This window comes from Chaetodon trifascialis, chromosome 16, assembly GCF_039877785.1.
Source record: "Chaetodon trifascialis isolate fChaTrf1 chromosome 16, fChaTrf1.hap1, whole genome shotgun sequence".
Taxonomy (NCBI): Eukaryota; Metazoa; Chordata; class Actinopteri; order Chaetodontiformes; family Chaetodontidae; genus Chaetodon; species Chaetodon trifascialis.
The window spans coordinates 24,675,790-24,697,455 of record NC_092071.1 but is presented as its reverse complement, the minus strand read 5'-3'; the positions used below and the strand labels follow the sequence as shown (position 1 = coordinate 24,697,455).

The 21,666-nt window shown below is 39.8% G+C and overlaps 1 protein-coding gene across 1 annotated transcript in view; it reads right to left on the bottom strand.

Annotated features, from left to right (window-relative positions):
* Window positions 1-4,355, bottom strand: part of LOC139344506 (junctional adhesion molecule 3B-like) — a 34,492-nt gene extending 30,137 nt beyond the window's left edge. Inside the window, exon 1 of the mRNA XM_070982752.1 lies at window positions 4,244-4,355. Within this exon, the coding sequence (XP_070838853.1) occupies window positions 4,244-4,292 (49 nt within the window). The 5' untranslated portion in view covers window positions 4,293-4,355. The remainder of the gene's footprint in view (window positions 1-4,243) is intronic.
* Window positions 4,356-21,666: the final 17,311 nt, after the last annotated feature.

The window sequence follows — 21,666 nt, the reverse complement described above, 5'->3', positions numbered from 1 at the left end:
ACATGCCATTGCCATTTCTGGAACATGAGCACGTTAGTGTTTGCCTTTTAACCTCAGCATCTGCTGTAGCTTACTGCAAGGGAAAAATGATAAAAGCAGGGCAGGGAACTGAATCCTTCTCTGTGTCAGGTTAAAATGGATTTCTGTCTCAGGAGATGTATTGTCACACCCAGCTTGTTTTCTGAACGCCTTCCACTAGCAACACTGCTGAGCTTTCTTCACAACTCCCCCTTTCTACTCTGACCTCAGCCAACTCATCAACAGGGGTCCCTTTTATCTCTTAGGAAAACAGGTGGTTATGATTGTTAGTTAGTGCACATATCATGGGAACGTTTCTGCCTCCATGTGTTTTCTATTTGGAATGCTGCATTTGCTAACACGCACACTCAGGTTTGGGAGGGACGCAGCAGATATTTCTGGTTACGCCTGCGACGCTGCTCAAAACACCACCACCCATGCCTGCTCAGCTGTTTCAGGTCATTCCACAGTAAGGGCCATGTGCCACTTGGACTTTATCCCATGGAGGGACTGTTGTTGCGCAGATATCCACATGATTTAAAAATATCATTAGAAACGTAAATGTAAATGTAAAAGTAATTATACAACTCTCAGTTAGGCAATAAGTACTAACCCATAGTAACTGCAGAATTCCTTCTTGCTGTTTCATCTGAGCTGAGATCAAAAATGACACTTATGGTAAATGTGTTGCCACTGACACCTCTCACTCTGGAGAGGTGTCTGCAGAAAAAAACTCCTGACTTGAAACAAACAATTGCTCAGTAGCAAGAGACTCCTTTCTGTTTGTGTGTCCCTGTTTTACTCTGCCATTTACTGTCTGTGCAGTAAAATGTCAGACTTTATGTGACTTGCCCACAGGGGCCGTACATGCCGTTCAGAGAGTGCTCCAAACATTTGCTCACAAGCTTTGGGTGGGTAGGGAAACATCTGACAACATGCACCTCCTAGGGGAACCACAATCCACACTTATCTTCGGGTGCACTGACTCCTGCCATGCCAAACGGCTATACCACATATGCCAAACGATGAGAAAAGTGCAGACACTTTGCTGTAATGGAGACAAATGTTGTAAGAGTGTGCTGGGTAATGTCACATGATGAGCACCTCAGTTATGTGTGGGTTAGCCGATGTTCAAAGCTCTCTGGGTGATGCAATGACTTATCAGAGAACACAGGGGAGGCTCAACAACAATCTAGTGGACAGCTTTCTCCCTTATCTTATCCATTCAGATAAAGAGAGGACTCCAATTGGATTATGCTGACAGCCATGACCGAAAACAAAGATAAGGTCAAGTTATAAAAATGACAATTGCACAGTAAGAAAATCCATTTCAACAATTGAACAAGTGTGAAAGCTGATTGATTGAGTCTAAATCAATATTTGCATTCTTGCAGTATTCCTTTCAGGTATGAATTGTGAATGATAAGGTTTTCACAAATGCTTTTTTGTTGATAACAAAACAATTTCAAAAATGCAGCAATAAGGCCAGAGATGTATAGATTTCCACAGATGTTTTTTGTAGCAGCCAAAGCAGTGATCTCAAAGTTTATATTTGCTCATTACTAATCCACTTTGAGCATCTTCCAAGCTCCCACATATCTTGGCCATGCTCTTGGCAGGAGGGTCCTGGCAGATGTCCTCTTAAAGTGCGTACCACTTTCTTTGAAATATTTTAAGTGAAATGGCTCAGGTGAACCCAACAATGGAAAATTTCAACACATTCCATTAGATCAGAACAGAAAGTCTGCTGTAAGCATGTAGCCTTAAAATAACAATGGCCCTCATCTTTCGCTCTGCTGACAGATGACTGGGCTGATATTTGCAGCTATGTTCAGCCCTGCTGGGTTTAGCCTTCACTTGGAATGGCTTGGGTTGTGTGGCCATTAAGATGATTGCTACCCAAAGAATGTCATGAATTGAAAATAACAAGTACATCCACAGACAAAGAGATAAGTGTGACCCACAGTACAAGAAGTGAAGCAAACGACACGCTCATTCCTCTCTGAATTTCCTACTTGCTTTGTAAAACATGAAAAACTGAATTTGGAGTGGAGCTTTTCCAAAATACAAGAAGCATTCTAATTACAGTCAGTGCCTATTAGCAATCAGTGCCTATCAGTACCAAGTAAAAATTCATAACACGGCCTGCAGCCAGCTTTAGTCCAGCCAGATTTGTCCTGTATCTAAAGACAGTGGTGATGCTGGCTGAGAGCCAGTCAGCCACATGGTTAAGCCCTGACCCGACAAGACAAAAGAAATTCTTAAATCTACACCAGCTCCCTGCCCCCACGACAATGTCAGTTCTGTTGCAAGCATGCCCTGTCACAGATTTCCTCACGGTAACATCATTACGAGTACTGACTTTGAAATGTATAACTTGAAAAGAAAAAAATTAAAATGAGCACACAGCCTGGAGGTATGTCAAGAGAGATGGTGTTGATAGTACAACAACCGATTTTAAACAAGCTGCATTTCTATTCCTGATTAAAGCAAGAGAATAAGCCAATTCACACACTTGAGAGATCACAGGAGGTTCTTATGTTTGTAGTTCCCTCTGATCTGTATGTCTGTCCTCTCACACCTTGCTCAATCTATATCCAACAGGAAACAAGAGAAAAACAAACGCCATTTCATGGAAAACTGTCCAGGTAAAGTTATTATTAAAGCACAGTTACTCACGCACAAACAGAAAAAGAGTACAAAGTTTGTAAATGCATTTGTAGAATTAGAAAGTGAGATGTTTCTCAAGCACATTTGTAAAACCAAATTTCTTCAATTTCAAAGCGATGATTATATAAAGCTGAGTTTTTACATTTCCTAAACTTAATCAGGACTTCAGATCATGAAATCTTTGGCCAGGCATAGAATATATCTATCTGAGGGATGTAATGAAGGTATGAATAATTTCCCATTCCTATGAACTTAAACCAAATCGGCATACATTTACAGTATGTAACTACAGCTTTACATGGTCCTGACTTTTTAAAAAAACTACTATAATGGTGTGGGAACAGCTGAAAGCTCGTCAGGCTCGCAGTAAAGAAAAGAGGAGTAAAATAATCTTCACTGATCAACAAATGTCTTGATAACACAGCAACAAGTGGCGTTCTTCTGTTCCAAATGCTCTGTGTTAATATGGGCGGAGTAAATAATTTAGTCTTAATCACATGTAGTTGCATATAAATTATAATAATTTAGCGTTGCAATCCCTTTAAATATCGTCTAAACATGTCAATATGTTGACATTAAAAGCATGAAACTGGCTTTTCGGCTTCTGTGGTCATATTTAAATGCACTCCAGCGCTCTTCTAGGAGAGCGTCTATCGCGTCCCGCAAAAAAGACTGGAAAAGGGGGTCTAAAACGGTGATCCACTGAAACGAATCCATTTTCCGACGGTTGTTTCTGTTTACCAGCTCAGCTCTGGTGCGGTTGGAAGGGTACAGCAGGAGGAGGAGGAGGAGGAGGGGTGGAGGACACTCGCTGGCCTGGCTGGCTCCTCCCGCGGACAGCGGGCTTTATTCCGCCGCAGGAAAAACCGTTATCTCGCATCACTACTTACAACATCCCGGCTACCACCACGGCTCCAATCCCATGTTAAATAGTTAACAGCACCAGCTACGAAGCTGCCTTAATTCATATTTAATTCGCAAAAACGAAGTCTCTCCCCGAACTTGAGGCTGAAACTTTTTCAGAGTGAGGACAGAAAACGTAGTGGCTGAGCCAGACTCTGAAATGTGCCGCTGGTTGAACTGATGCAAGAGCGGCGCATTCGCTCAGTTAGTGCTCTGTGCTCATCTGTGGCTGGAGCCTGACACGTTCTTCTTTTACGTACAGCTGTATTTCTCCCATGAAAACAGCAAAGGCGAGTAAGCGATGGATTTCACAAACAATAGCTGCTTAAAACCATCGCTCGACCCGTACATTTGCCAGTCATGTTGACAGTAAGTTGTATTAAAAATGGCGACTACATTTGTCATTTCGTTCACAGAATTAATAACTATATTTGCTTGGCGTCGGAGAGACTGTTGTGGCTGTCAGTCTGGCTTGACTTTAACGTTTGTTGCGTTAAGAAAGGTTTACTTCTGTGGCACTATGTATTTTTTTGCCTCACGCTGGTGTAAAATCTCGACCAAACAGATGGAGAAGTAAATAGCATTTGGCGGTCACGTTCCTCTGAGAGAAAAGGGGGAAATGAAAACCACTTAACGTGATTTTTGTACTTACAGTGAGTTGAGAGGAGAGTCAGGAGACAAGCCAGACGTGTTTTCGCCATCTTGAAGTCGATGCAATGCTCGGTTTGACTGGCCGTACATGCGCAAAGTAGCCTAAAGAGCTTTGGTGTGGATGGAGAGAGAGAGAGAGAGAGAGAGAGAGAGAGAGAGAGAGACAGGGAGAGAGAGAGAGAGGGGAGGGGTATGTGTGTGTGTGTGTGGGGGGGGGGGGGGGGGGGGGCATGTGTTATATTAGGTTTCCATAGCTACCGAAAGCATCACTCACAAGACAAGAATTTATAGTTGACACAATGTGGGAGGCTTTTACTACTGTGGCCTTACACTGTAGGTAGGCAGCAGCTGGGAGCTCAGATAGGAGAGCACAAAGCTCATCTTCTATGTGTTGGAAGGGAAATGTGCAACAGAGTATAAGCTATACTGAAGTGATGTGAAGTGAAATTGGCGATAAAAACTATTAGGTATAATAGTTTCATTAGAATTCCACTGATGAGCATGGCCGACATATACCTGAATAATGCAGGAATGGTCTGGGGATCTTGTACAGAAAATAAAAAATTTATGATTACTATTGTCATGCATCTTAGGCTATTTGAACTTTCATAGAAATGCATGATTTGTTAAAAGTTGAGTCTGTCACTCCTGTGAACAATTGCATATGTCAGGCTTTCAATAGAATATTCACTTACCATTTCTCACTGGCTGTAAATCATAGGGTTGTCAAAGTCTGTAGGCCTGCTCATATGTCAGTGGCAGACACTACTGCCATGTCAGTCCAGAGCTCTCTTACCCTGTTCAAGTGATAGAACAACCCCAGTCCTGTAAAGTCCTGTTTTTGTCAGAGTGGATATGGTCTGGCCTTCAGTTCCAGTGACATGCATTGCTTACATCAAGCAGTTTTCTCCCACTGAGCCCTGCTATAACTCTGTGATGACAGCTGATGGAGCCAGGAATATAAATACAAGTCAAACCATGCCTGTGACTGCTATTCAACCGCTTCAAAGAGCTCCACAAAATAAGGTTATATACCTGCATCTGTGTGCTGCAGAAACACCTAATATTCTGAGCTGATTGATGTGATCAGTGTGTATCAATACTGCATTTTATGAAAATAGAAGCTGAGATGATTGTAATGCTCACTGCCTATTTCATTACTGCACTAATTATATCTAAATATAGAACTATGTCTAATTATGCTAGCATGCGTATGAATTGTATTACATAACACATGTAAATCTGTAATCCAAGTGAGATTCTAATATGAATTGGTGTAGGTATAGTTATTTCACAGCACTGTTGCCTTGAGGCTCTGCTCTCTATGTTTGTAATTTTAGTCAGTATGTGGCAGTCTGAAGTGTTACAATGTTAAAGGTGACTTTTTGATCCTGAAAAAAAAGAAAGAAAAAAGAATAATATTTAAACATTAGGTGCTCTTATGAACACCCTAAGAAATTTTCCATGAGCAGGCTAAATGTACTGAAACAAATATGAAATAATATGTGCAAAGTAAACCATTTCAATGTCATTACAAAAAATAAATGAATAATTATTTGATGAATACAGTGAATGAATGTTTACTGGAAGATGTATGTATCCGAAAAACATCTCATAACCACAAACTCACCTAAAATTACAGAAAAAAAAAACTTTGTCTCACAGAGTAACACTCAGTATCAGTAATGATTCTGCCATTTTAGCCACTGTCAGGATAAAGCAGGGTTTAGCCTTTGCTGTTCCACTTCCACAGCATGCAGTTTATTTTTACTTTTTATTATTTATTTATTTATTTGAAAGCTTAATTGTGTCGCCTGCAACAACATTTAAAATTATCACAAAACACCTACATAAAGAATCCATATCTTTTGCTGCCTTTTTGGTCAAACACATAACAACATGGTCCTACACACCATTGCTTTAGTGTTAACACAATTTGAATGCTATTAATGTTATTAATTAAACTTGTGCTGTTCCTGCTATGTCATGTTAAAATGTCTGTTGGTAAAAAGATGTATTCATATCAAAAGTGATGTGATTAAACTGTTAATACCAACAAAACAAAAACACTGAAGATTAAACTGGAGTTTAAGATCTTTATAAAACATTATTTAATATTCACTTTACACACATATACATCCCAACATGTGTGACGTTGCCACTGTGCATCATGGAGCACTGAGGTTTATTACTGATACTGAACATCTCAACCTTATAAACTTGTTGATTTGTTTACTGGAACACTTCTCTGCATGGCTGTGTCTGCCTGTTTACTGTCAGTTCTTTTGTCTGGGAAACCTGGTGGAAACTGTGTATGATCATCGAAGTGTTTGTTTTTTTGTTTGTTTGTTTGCTTGCTTGTTTTTTTTTTTTCTTCTTCTTCTTCTCTTCATGTTGAGGCAAACAGAATTAGACCAAAGGGGTTTCATGTACTCTGCTCCCACAGCCCATGGAGAAATGATGTAAAACTGAAAGAGCTGGGCCCTCTGTGTGAGTTTAAAATTATTATTAAGGATTTCAAGGTAGATTCAATAAGAAACTGATTATTCTTTGTTTAGCTTAAAACATTTTTAACTTGGTCCCTGCTCCTTTTGATGTACTGTTGCACTTGTGCCTTTTGCATAATGACTTTTGACTTGACTGAATATTTATAAAAGTGTGCACAGCTGCACTGTTTGTCATGATGCTTATTTCTTGGCCAAGTTCTTCTTAAATAGATAAAAAGGCTATAAAATTTTGTAATCCCAAAGAAATTACCCGGCTAAATAAAACACAACTGAGTGTATTTGTATTTCAGTGAAAAAAAATTAACATCCAGACTGAAAATATGTGATTAATCAAATTTCCTGCCTTGAGTGCTTTTGGATAGCAATTTTTCCCATTCTTATACTACCTTTTCAGATGTAAGATTGGCCTGTGGTGGTCATAGCTCCTGCATGGTTGGTGTATATCTTTAAACGGAGACAGTTATCCATGGACCAACCAGCCAGATGGTAACTCCTAATGGCATCCCAATGGGCCTGAAATACCAGTCTTTTATTGCTGTCATGCCAAGTTAATCCTGCGCTACGAATAAGGCGTAACAGTAATTTCGGTATGACCAAATTACATTTCAGTGTATGAAAAATGCAGTTTGTCTTTAGCAAGCCGGTGGAAAATTACTGTGCAGTTACATTGTGCTGTGCAGGTCAATTAGATGTAAATGTTTTTTGTTGCATATAAAAAAGATCTACTTCTAAAGCATGAACTCCCCCAGGTTATTGTTGTGCAAATGAAAGATTACCAAAAAATCAAGAGACTTTTGTAGCTTGTGTAGTTTTTCAGAATGGCTGCTCTCACTGCTGCCAGACGCAGACATCATTGCCATCAGGTCAGGCAGTTATAGTGCTGAGCATGCCTTCGAACAACATTTTTCTTTCAATGAGTAAGGACTGAAACTGTTTTAGTAGGCAGATATTGTTTTATACATGCATCAGGAATTAGATAACCAGGCAGCAAAATAATTAACACAATCATAAAAAAGACATCTATCCTCTATCCAGTGCTTGACATTTTCCAGATTCCTGTGAAATAAAGCCGTAATTCTTCACGTATCAGTGCACATTATTTTTTTACTCCTTGTTTTTTTTTTTTTTTTTAAGACTGTTCCACTTCTCATTCCCTATTCAATACATCCTAATTGGATTGTGGTGTGTGCCTACACCAGTATGCAAATTTTCATCTCACATTGGCCTGCCATGCACTCCAACCTGGAATTGAATATGTTAAAGTACAGAGGTACAGCACACTCTCCATTCTCCTTCCACTGACTTCAGAAGCAAAAGAAATTGTGAAAAAACATTTACAGCCTATGTTCTAATTAAGATGATCTGTATAAACAGTCTCAATAATACCAATTACTCATTGGTAAGTCAGATAATTAGTAAATTAAAGAACCCTATTCATTTCCTAAATGTTGAAATCTGCTTCCAATGTGTCACATGTCAGTTATACTTTGGATATTACTGTAATGTCTTCTGTCTTGGATGTTCCTTTGATGCATGGTGAAGTAGGGTGGTTCCCTTTTTTTTTAACCTGTCCAGACGAGTGGCAATCACCGCTCATGCTGAATATCCAGCTTTGTTTATTCCGAACAAACTGCTGCTACTGGGGCTGTGGACAACATATCTGTCTGCTGCTAACATGTCCCTGTCCAAGGTTGTCCTTGTCCTTCCTCAGCCCTTATCTTGTCATAAGTCCATACTGATATTTTGCCACTACATTGTGTATGGAAATTTGCATGGAAGAAACATATTTACAACCTGTTAAATCACAGAGTTCAAGCAACTTTGTCGATACATTTGATAAACCATTCTGATCCAAACTAGCATTCAGTTTGTTTGGGCATATGTGAACACAATAATCGCACTCAGATGCAGGGCAAGAAAGCAAGCTTATATCACCTAGAGAGGTTTGTTGGCAGTCAGAATGCAACCAACCCTACGATCCAAAACATCTGGCTCACACATTGTCTGATGATTAAAGATAATCTAATCAAGTTTCCATGATGCGCCATTTGAATAACAATTATCATGCATGTGTGTGGTGGTATGCACCCATCACAGTCAGAGTCTAGATGCTCACTAGAACTGGATCTTTTTCTCATTTAGTAAACACAGGTATATTAAACACATAGAGGTAATGTATCAAATTCAGCCCTGAATCAGAACAAAGCAAATGAGCATCAGGTCTGAAAACACCCTAAAGTAATCCCAGCTCTGAAAAGAATTATAGCAAGTGTCTACATCCATGCTGGCAGCCCTGTGAGGCTTTACTACTACTACTAATAATAATGATAAAGCTAACATACTGATGTTTAGCAAATCTAATGTTTAATATGTTCACATCACAGTTCAACATGTAAGCATGCTAAATTAAGCTAATTAGCATTAAATAAAAAGTACACTGTACCTACTCAACAAAGGCGGACTAAAGGAAATGTAAGAGGATCACTAACAGTCATTAGTATACATGGTCTATGAACCATGATTTATAAAATACTGTCCACCATTTATACCATCTATGGTATAAATGCACAATTCACTAGATGGGTGAAAACTTTGACCTGCTGGTGGCCCTAGAAGAAAGTCAATAGGACAATAAATGCTTCTACAAAAAAACAGCACTAAACTAAAGTCATTATTCAAATAATCATGGATTAACATTAATGCAACTTTTGGTTCTGACAAAAATAATGGTCGACTACATAAATTCTAAAACTTCAATGTCAATAGTTGAGGGAGGACTATACTTTAACAGTGGAGTCATAGAAGAAGCAGACCATGAGACATCTATCCAGCAAGGAACATAACTGCAGATGTACATCTTACACTTCAGTTATCTCCATAGAACAATGATGTCATGTCAACACAGCACAGCTAAATTATGTACCAAATGCATCAAGCTTTAGTAGAACTCTGCAACACACACATAAGCACAAGCATGCCCACACACACCACATTGCCTCTTTTGTTTTCATTGTGTTCCTTGTGTCTTTTGAATAATAGAAGTGCCTAGAGACTTATTGAATTCTCAGATTTACTTCCAGCACTTAGAACAACACTACCCCTTTCTCCATTCACTCAAAACTCAAACTGCTGGCACTAAGCCTACATTGTATTCGCAAACATTTTTTTTCCATTTGATGGATCTGAGCTTACTCTTTTACCGCGATTGTCAAGAATCAGACAGACAGAAGGAGCAAGAGATGTTGAGCAATGCATTAGCCCAGGATTGAATAAAAGAGCACAGAGGGTACTTGAGGATCATCTATTGTTTCTTTTCAACAGAGTAATAATATGTTGTTTTAGTACAGTCAAGTTATGGAAAACTAAGCAGAGTTTTCTTGCTTTTTGCTGTTGTAGTTATGCAGTGAGCAAATTGGGCTAAAATGGTACTGTAATGAGAAAAATTGTTGCATATAGGCTTGCTGCAATTGTTAGATACCAACCACTGCCATATCTGGTCTTGAAATCGAATTGTTTTCATTGTAGTTAATAGCACTGTTAACTGCACCATAGCTATTACATATTACCTTCTACTGTTGAGAAATCAATACATTAACTGTCTAATCACTATCTAATCATGAGCCACACCAGGAATATGCTTTCAAAATGTTCTGCAACTCAGCCCCTGTCCCCAACACTCATGTGCTGCTCTTTATAAGATGTCTGACCTACATGTAACACTTTGTAAAAAGGAGAACCCAAAACATTGCTTTCACACTTAACTTTCACACTGCCTTCTCTCAAATATAATGGAATTAGATGGTATTTGGCTTGTACTGCTCAAAGCGCCAAAAAATCCCTTTGAAAGGCACCCACCAGCCATATCATTGCATAGAAGAAAACATGCATCTATTTCCCTAATCCTAATTAACATTCTGTCATGAACACAAGCCTTTTGTCCATTAGTAGATGTTCCTCTCAGGATGAATTCTGATAACTTTGGTGACCATTTATGTAGCATCATCATCGGGTCAAATTCTTAATGTGTCCAACACAATGGTTTATGACTAAACACCTGCAAAACTAAAGACATTCTTATTAGCCTCATCTCTACTTTGTGTTTAGTGACAATTAATCAATGTTAGCACATTAAGATGGTGCTAGCTGTAAGATTGAGCGTGGTAAACATTATGGCTGCTTAACACCAGCATGTTGTTGTGATCATGTTGCCATGCTAAAGTTAGAATTAAGCAAAACAACACTGTCTCACAGAGCCTGCTAGCATGGAAATCCATTTGGCATTTTGGACCAAAAAACCACCACCACCACCACCACCACCACCACCACCACCAACAACAACAACAACAACAAAATAAACCAACAAAAAAACAGACAAACAAAAACGCTAATGGTGCTCTCTTGTAAGATAACAGAAACAGAATTCTTAGTGTGTTTTTAGGTGATTATACAAATAAAAGCAGAATTATGAATATTATATTCCATTTCTGTCAGAGCTCCCTAAATCCCACACGCTTGACCTTTAAAGGGCATAAATGGTCACATCAACAATCAGATTCATTAATTATTTGGCCAGTCATTTATAACTGCAAGCCCATTGTCTACCTGTAATTGAAAATAATTCACAACCCCTCTCTGGGAAACCTAGAACATGATGATGATCTAAAGTACCGGGAGGTTGATTAAAAAAATGTGATTCTGCTGGTGGCTCTGGAATCGGCTGGCGACCGGTTCAGGGTGTACCCCGCCTCTCGCCCATTGTAGCTGGGATAGGCTCCAGCCCCCCGCAACCCCGAAAGGGATAGGCGGTATAGATAATTGATGGATGGATTCTGCTGGTGGGCTGCTTGTATAATTGATGACTTGGTGTATATCACTGTATGTGTAAATTCAAACTTCACTTGTTTCTTTAGTATATGTGAGGAGATAAAGACAAAGTATTTCTTTCTAAATGAACTTCCAGCTGTCTGCTTTTGCTCATCATTACCTTGAAGTGTATCATGCTTTGTCTGTACTATTAACTGTGTCCTTGTTACAGCCAAACCCACACACACATGTACCACCATACTGCACACAAACAAAGCCTTCTGCTGCTCTCTCACCCCAGGCAAGTTACTTGTTTCTCCTCTCACACTAGCCTACATCTCATGTCTCCATTTTGAAGTTCCCACAGTTCCCAATCAAACACATTGAAATATTGTGAATAGAATCACAGTTCAGATGTGTAGCTTTTCAAATATCAGATGGACACATTGGCCCATTTGCAGCGAGAGAAAGAGAAATCCCCTCAGCTTGCTTGGCTTGAATAAGAATAAGAATAACAATCCTGCCTTCCTCTTCACCCTCTACACTGCAGACTTCTCATACAACACACCCACCTGTGACCTTCAGAAGTTTTCTGATGACTGCAATCGTCAGCCTCATCACAGATGGGGACGACAGAGAGTATAGAGAACTGACGCAGGACTTCGTGGACTGGTGCCAGTGGAACTGCTTCCAGATCAATGCAGGGAAAACCAAAGAACTGGTGGTGGATTTCTGCAGACGACCACTCTGCCCCCTGACACCGGTGAACATCCAGGGAATGGACATCGAGATGGTGACATCTTATAAGTACCTGGATGTTCACCTGAACAATAAACTGGACTGGACTCACCACACAACCGCACTTCACAAGAAAGGCCAGAGCAGACTTTATCTGCTCAGGAGTCTGAGGTTGTTTGGAATGCAGGGGGCACTCTTGAAGACTTTTTATGACACTGTGGTGGCATCAGCCATCTTTTATGGAGTGGTCTGCTGGGGGAGCAGCATCTCGATGGCTGACAGGAAGAGACTTGACAAACTAATCAATAAGGCCAGCTCTGTCCTGGGATTCCCCACGACTCAGTGAAGGTGATAGGAGAGAGGAGGACGATGGCTAAGCTGTCATCCATGATTGAGAATGACTCCCACCCCCTGCAGGACACTTTAACAGCAATGGAGAGCTTCAACAGACTGCTTCACCCAAAGTGTGTGAAGGAACGCTATCGCAGGTCCTTCCTTCCTGCAGCCATCAGATTTTACAACCAGCAGTGTTCCCAGTAGACCACACACTCACCAAGACTTTCAAACTGACTGCACTATAATACATATCAACTGTGTTCACTTATACTGTGAAAATAATATTTTCAATATAATATTTCAATAATATTTAGCTCAGGTGAATTTCTATTTAAGGTGCAATATACCAATCTTTCAGTCAGGTGTATTATTACTTCTATGTACAACATTGGTACTTCAGTCAGGAGTACTATCATCCAATGTGCAATATCATTACCTGGCGAATCTCTAATTTCCACTATACAGTATTGGTATTTCCTCTGTGCCATGGTGTAAACTTGAAAACACCATATATTGTTACCACTCCCATATTTTACATTTCCCCATACTAGGTTGCTAGTTTCTGTATTGACCCTTGTTTCAATTTTTCATATTTTTTTTCAATATTCCTTGTTTATATTGCTTGTTTGCTATTTAATGTCCTTTTAACCGATGCCCTCTATTTTTTGCTATCCACTTTGCTGCTGTAATACTGGAAATTTCCCCACTGTGGGACTAATAAAGGAATACCTTATCTTATAATTACGGTAAAATATGTCAAAAAATTTAAAGTAATGACAGAATAATAGCAGAGAATTGAGAATTGAAACTATCTTTCCATTGTGAGCCTGGCTCGTCTGCTGTGTTGGCTATGGTCTGTGTGACTGTGGGGTAAGCAGGGTCTATGAATGAGACTAGCTGGCTGGCAGGTACTTTAGGAGCTTCTCAACTCCAAAAAAGTTTTTTTTGATTTGTCATCAATCAATAAAATCAGTAAAACTGTCAATATTCCAAATCTACACAGTTGATTTCTTGACAAAAATTGTGAGAAGTGAATTCAGTGTTGAAATAGCAAATGAAAATGGTAAAAAAACAAAACAAAAACCTTCCCATTATTGGCTGGTTGTAACGACTGCTCCAGTCCTTTACATTATGAGACACATTAGGCGAGGTAGACTGGTCCAATGCATACTGGAGAGTTTTGCTGAATCAGTATGATATCTATATATATTAAAGTAACATTGCATCGATAAGCAAAGCTGAGGGGGTGGTTGAGACAGTCATACATGCCTATACAGTCTAGCCCTTATTGATTGGTTCTGCAAAGCCACTGCAGTGCTAAAAAAGGGGCAGACAACAGCACCGGCTGTCAAAGCCCTATGGACTGCTGATCCATCTTCTCAACTGACCACTTAGCCCCCTGATTGATAAAGTTTCAGTGGCTGAGTGATTCACTCATATGTTAGCTCAGGCTGATGTACTTTTTTACATGATGCAGCCTCACTCCATCTCTCATGGCCTTTGTATAGTGTATGATGTGTGTACTCCTTGGTCCCACACAACCAGTGCCAGTCAATGAACTGAATGGTCAAACTCATTTTGGCAGTGTTTGGCTCACTGCTCCGGCTTTGGAAGCATACTGTCATTTTTGCACCACACACACATTAATTCTGCAGGACTTTTTGCACTCAGCAAGCATATTTTCATGAAAAATGAAACCTTTTCTCCAGGTTTATGCCTGAGGGAGTGAAGTTGTCAGTTATCCAGGCATGTGTCTGCGAGATCTCAATTTCATTTAATTTATTGCTTCTCCTGTGGTTTGTTGGAGCTTGTGTTGCAAGGTGTAATGAAAAATTGATAGTTGTACATATTATCATGTGTCTTGTTTTCCTACTTGTATTGTGTCATGATGTTTTGAAGTAATTTGACTAAGGGCAGGCCCAGACAGGCAGAGCCACTTGAGCGGATTCAGCTCACAAGAAACCAGGAGGAGAGACACAACAGGTGAAAACATTCAACTCCATTGAAAAATGTTCATGTTCAATGTTCGGCTAAGCTTGAGGGGCAGGATGACAACAGAAAGCATGAAACACTGTATTAAGGTGTCTGTGCAGTGGAAGTTCCCCAAAATGGGCCTATTGAAAGAGAATTCTTATGAAACTGCAAAGCAGACCACATAAAAATTTTGAAGGCTAATTTTTTTCACATTGTGATGTAACTCTTTGTTTACAACACTGAATATATTAATTAAGTATCTCAAAATGGGTGACAAAAGAAAGACTCTATAGCCATGCTGTTGATGGCTCTATAAGGCTGTACTGTTATGGCTGTGGTTCCTGGCTATGTTTGTTGTTGTTCTTTTTTTCTGTTTCCTCTTTTTCTTATTTGCGTCCAGGGCTGGAGCGTGGCAGGGGCAGAGCTGATCTCCTCCGCGGTGAGCGGCGAGTCGACACACCTGTCTCTAATCTCTCTCATTAGCGTCCGCCTTCTTAAGCATGCTGCTCCCATACTCTGGTGCCAGATGATCCTTTGTTCTAGCCTATTGTGTCTCGCCAGATCAGATCTCTTGGCCTCTGCCACGTGTCCTTCAGCCCGGGCGTCTGCACGCTGTGCTCCCGGTATTCTTGTGAGTTTTGGTTTCTGCCTGTGAGCATTTTCCCTGTTGGAGTTTTTGGTTTTTTGTGTGTCTGTTGAGTTCTCCAGCACTGGTCGTTTTTGGTTTGCCTGAGAGCCTTTTTCCCCGAAGAGGAGTTTTTGTGTTTCTTCCTGCGCTGACTGGCTCCGCGCCTCTCAAGGAGACGACTGACTCTACACGGTGTCTGTTGAATTCCCTCCAGCACCTGTTGTTCTCTGTGGCCTGAGTGCTTTCCCGTTTAACGGTGTTTTTTGTTCTCCTTATCCAGAAGCTGTCGAGTGACATCCAGCTGAGACTGCCTCCTTAGTTTGGACATTCGCCATCGGGCTGATAATCATTTTTGCCTTTCTCTAATAAACTGTTATCCCTGCTCTCCACATCTGAGTCCTGTGTTTCAGTGCCGGTCGCAACATGTACCTGGCCACAGCAGTGCTTTGAGCTAAATGCTAACATCAACATGTTAACCTGCTCACAAGACAGCGCTTACATGCAAATGTTTAGTGAGTTGGCATGCTAACATTTAGTAATTAGTAGTGCTGTCAATCGATTAAAATATTTCACCGCAATTAATCTCATCAATGTCATAGTCAACTCGCAATTAATTGCAAATTAATCGCACATTTTCATCTATTCTAAATGTCTCTTGAATTATCATTTTAATACTGTTATCAACATGGAAAAGTGGATAGGCTTGCTTTATGCAAATGTTCGTGTAGTGTAGTGTTATATTTCACACTAACATTCTCACTTTGAGCAGTCATTCACATTTGAATGAATCAAATCTCACACAATTTAACACTGTCAATAAACAGATGACAAAAAATAAATACTTGGTTACAAAAAAGCCCCTTCAACAACCCTTTCTAAGGGATCAAAACAGGGTGATCCAAAATCAATTTACAAAGTGCACATCATTGTAAACTAGGACTCAGGCTATAGTGCAGTTAAACCATGGCTTAAACTTTCCTTTCTTAAGTTTCCTTTGAACATAATAGCATCCATATGCCTCTGTCGAAAGGCATCCATTGTCACCTGGTTTTGACAAGGAGGCGGCGGAGATTTTGCATTCGCTGTGTGTTTAGCTAGCAAGTGGTATTTCAGACCGGATGCGCTACGTTGATAATTCAGTCCACACTGACAATACACACAGATAACTTTGGTCTTGTCAGTCAGCCCATCTGGCCACTTTTTGAAACTAAACTTTCCATTCAGAATCTTGTTCGCATCCATTTCGGCGTTTCGCGCTCGACATCCACACGAACTCGTAGCCTACTTTTTTACAGCTAGCAGGCAGGCAGGACCAAACACGTGCATGGGGAGTGCCCATTGTTTTGTTTCCGGTTTACAATTGGATCCTGTATTTTTCCTTATGTTACTAGCTGTGGCCACAGCTTATAAAAACTACAAGTTCACTAGGTCACAAAGAGCGTTAATCTCGCGATAAAAAATGACGCTGTTAAAATTGATTTGCGTTAACGCGTTAATAATGTGATATTTTTGACAGCACTAGTAATTAGTGCTGAACTCAAAGTAACAATGTTATTCTTATGAGCTGAGGCTTATCAGCTGTAGCCATGAACCCATTAGACTTTTTAAACCAAAATAATGGACTGACCAATTTTACTGAGGTTTTCAATAAAGTTATTACAATTCATCCTGAATGTATGCACCAAATTCCATGGCAATCAATCAAGCTATCATTGAGATGTTTCAGTCTGTTGCTGTCAAACACTCAAGTTCAGCTGTGTTAAGATATGGAGTGAAGGTCACAACATATACATACAATGGATAATGCGGGCTGATTCTCATCATTGTCAGAATGTTATTTTTAGCTGTTTGGGTTAACAGCAGTCACACAGCTCACCTCATATGCCTTCAATGAGTTTTACATTTTTTTTGACAACACCACAGTCACCTGTTCCATTTTTTAGTTCAACCCATTTTGCCTAGGAACATACAGTAGGAAACAACTGGCACAAACAACCATCACTGAAAAACCTAGCTGTTCAGTGAGTGAGATAGACTGATAACAAAAATAATTGGCTTTACTTTGAAAAATGAGTAATAGCAAAAATAAATAAAAAACACCCCATCTGTAATATGAAAATGTTAAATGGTCAATATATAATATATTTCCCCTGCTCTTGATGGTAGAGGTATTCCTGTGCACAGTCTTTTCCCCTCTGGTCCCAGGTGTTTGATCTGGGTCACTGCATCAGTGTGTGCAGCTCTGCATGTCTGTCTACAGAGCCAAGACATTTGTTTGACCAGCAAATGAGACATGGATTCAGAACTGAACTGAACTGAACATCTCTGTGCTGCAAGGTCACATCTTTGCTGAGAGGTATAATTCCTATAATCAATCAAATTAATCTGCCAGTGCACCCTCTGACTTGCCGTTTTACAGATTTGTCATGTTGTCTCATGACAGAAATGAAGACAGAAAAGAAGACAAGCCTAATGCAATAAAAGCGCTGTATCCGTCCCGTCAGTGGTTCTGCTCATTACATTGCAGCAGTTGGCCAATTTGAGAATGATGGAGGCTTTTGCTATTTTGAGGTCCTTATCATCATGGAGGGCAAAGAACTCCGATGGACCTCCATGCTCCATGGGAGGCGTGTGCAATCAGAGGGACCATGTGAGAGAAGATTGGTGAAGGATGGGGACAAGGGTATCTAGGCAGTGTATTTATATCCCTCATGTCTCACGTCTTGCACAGTGATAGGCAGGCAAACTGAAAGCTTCTGTCACACAAAATTCTCCACGGCAGCATCTTGCCCCTTAACCCCTTTCCCCAAAGTAAGAATCAGAAAAATAATCTGCGGCATAGAGGGGATTCATGGATTTCCATGGGTTAATAATAGTTTTTCTCTTGTCTTAGTAATTCCCACTCAAACCCATAATGTCAGGCTTGGGGGAATCAAAAGCTTGGGAAAGGAAAATAAATAGAAAGTACAAAATAAATTGAGATCAAAGAAATAGGACAGTTTTTCTCAGAGGGACACAATATGTCTCAAGTAATCATTTCTCATGCTTAACTCTGTCATGGAAACATCAAATTTGATGCTGCCATGTTATCATACAATTGCTCAATTATTGTATTTAGCACTATTTATACTGCCATTGCCCTCAAGGCCAAGCCTTGATCCTCAAGGGAGAACAACAAGTCAGGGCTAAAATTAGACCTGCAAACTGAGTGTGAAGCAGTAGACCTTAAGACATCAACCATGCCTGCATTGTGTAAAGGTTATTTTCATGCTGGATTGAAACACACCACCAAACTGAAGCACATCAGGGGTTATTAGCGCTTGAAATATTTAGTTCAAGACAAACATACATACATTTTCAAATTTAGGAGTGATCCTAGATAATCGTCAGTGAATATTTATAGACCCATAAAAGATTCAATAACACATGTTTGTGTGTTTGTGATTTGATTACAAGGCAAATAGAGACACTGCCTCCATGGGAATAGAGGCTTTCCCACATTTGTTTACCTGTCAAAGTAAACCAACAAATGAATAAATAGCTGGTGGTGAAAAATCTGCATCCTGGATCATTGGAGCATCTAGGGTGCACTGTGAGATAAAAGGTGAGATCAATAAATCATGGCATAGAAGTGTTTACATGTATAATACTGGAGAACTGCTGCTCAGTTCAGTGCACACACGAGTCACGCATTCACACACACCCACTCAAATAAACAAGCAGATAGACCTCTGAAAAAAGGGTGCCAGATGGCTCAGTGGGAGGTGGTCAGCGAGGATGAAGCGGGTGAAGCCCCCTTGGTGAGCTTACGTGAGATCATCCATGCACACACATATTTACCCTCTCGCTGAAGACAAGTCATTACTGCAGAGGAAGAAAAAGAAGGATCATGTCAAGTGAGGCAAAGCTGCCTTTTCAGGAAATGCCAGGTACTTAAATCTAAGTCTTGAATCAGGTTTTAATTTCTAAGACCTTCATACAAGACTGTACCCTGTTCCTGTGAGAATTCCTGTCATCTAACTGGAAATGACTGAATGTGGACAGACACTACAAAAATAAAGATATTGTAGATTAGACTGGCTTGAGCTGCCAAAACCTAATTATCAAACATTACCATGTAGCTCTTTTCACTCTGCATATACTTTCCCATATCACCATTCTTATAGACACCGTAGCAACCCATTACCGTGGTAACTGGTACAGGTTGTTGGACTACAGAGAATTCACTTGCACAAGCAAGTTGTGAGTCTTCATTGATCAAACATGTGTTCCAAGCAAAGTGCTGCTGCTACTTTCTGTTCAAACTAAAACACATCAAACGGGGAGAGTCAAGGTTCTGTGACTGACTCAGGCATCAGGTAATGATGTGCTGCTACTGCAGTCCACAGACCCCAACAGTCCACATTACAGTGATAACCGGTGAGAAAATGGAAACTTTGGCCCGGCCTCTGGATAAATGGATTTCTCTGACAGAAACCAGAGGTGGAGAGAGTCCCAAAATAACCTAGCTCAAGTTAAAGTACCCTGCTGAAGTTTAATTTTGCCAGCTTGGGCAGGATTTTAGCTTAAAGGCATACTCCAGTATTGCTCCTCCATAATTTGACTGGTCAAAATTGAACTAGCAAAGTCAAGTATGGGTCAAATACACAATACTACTGCTATAATGCCGCTAAATAGTGTCTCTCATTCAACCCTGTCTCCTAGAACTTGAGTTTATGTACTAGTAATATAGGAGAAATGTAGTGTCACCTGAATTCTGTTTTACATAAACATAATTGGAAAATGTTTTTATTAACATATCTGGCAAGTTGCAAAATGTTGATAGTGAACATGGCAGTTAAATGTTCAATGACAATGCATTTCATTTCTTTTGGAAATTAAATTAGTATAATACAAAATGAATTTCTAGGAGACAAGGATGGCTGTATACAGTTCACTAATACAGTGCCAGTGAAACCAGGTAATGTCTCATCAGCAAGCTTACTGAAGGATGCTAGAAAGCATTTGTGAATAATTGAATTGATGTATTACAACACCAAATAGTTTTATATGGTGTTGAATCAATCAACATCAAAGTATGTGGTCATCATATTTATCAGTGATGTATGACATCCAACATTAAGATAGATGTTTGGAACAGATTTCTTTTAAATATGAAATACATAAATGTAAAGAATGACAACAGCAACTAAATATTTAACAGGTACAAGAGACAGATTCCAACTTATTCACGACAGTTATTTTGAAATCCATTGGTCTTGCAGAGGTACTGTGATGTATGTCAGTGCCTTAGCCCAGCTTTAATGTGTATTATCTCCACAGATTAGTCCAAAAATCTGCTGCTGCCAACTGGGAAACGTTCAGCTTTTGAAAGGACCTGACTGAATGTCATTCAGCCTTTTGTGTCATATAAATTACGTTGGTCTTTGGGTCTCATCACAGAAGGGCTACACATTTGTTTTCAGTGAAAATGAAAGTCAGATATCTGCTATCCCTCTCTGCTCCTTCAAAATATCACTCTCTGAAGACCTTTCAGTATTCAAGGCGGGGCTGTAAATCTCACTGAAGCTGTCCATATCTCGCTTTTCATTGTGAAACTATTTCAGGCTGCTCTATGTTGAGACAAATGACTAGAGCCACTACCTCTAGGTGTGGAAAACTAGCCTCCAAAAACTATTTGCTTTTACACAACCTTTACTGTGAGATGTCTCAAACCAGACAGTCAGAAAAGATTTGCCTACTTAGAAAAGCCAATGAGTGTAATATGAGAAATAGTTGGAGAGGACAAACTCTGTAACCTCGGATCAAAACTCTTCTTATCATTTCTAAAGTAACAAGACTTTAAGACAATAAATAATTTCCCTTTTAGCTGTTAATGAATTTCTTTCACATCTACCATCATTTGCATTTCAGTGAAAATAGAGCACCGGTATACTGAATATGAGGGACAAGCTAAAGAGTGGAACAAAGTTATCTCTTACAATTAACTCTTTCCTTTTGTTTTTGAGCTCTCATTTTCTTACAAAAGCTGTCCTCAAATACTTTCAGATTTGGGTCATTTGCCAGTAGTTTGATGAAAATTAATGAGCTATAATCCATTTGATGTGACATGCTACTTATATTTTCCCTCGTGAAAGGATCTCTACCAATAATGTGATTCAGGCTTTTTCATGCCTAGTGATAAAGCATGTCCAGCTTCATGATGCTCAATGTGGATGTAAACATAGTTTTAGAAATGTTGTCATGGATCTCAGACCTGGAGCTGCAAGGTCACTGATCCTGATGGATAAAGAGTTTGAAGTACAGAAGCTGCTGTAATTTTTATCTATGGTGAAGATGAAGCTACTGTAGCATGACAGATCTCATGAATTAAACAGCGCTCTTATTAACTGTAGTGAACCATAGGAGTTGCCTTCCTGCAGTTAGCTGGGATCTGCT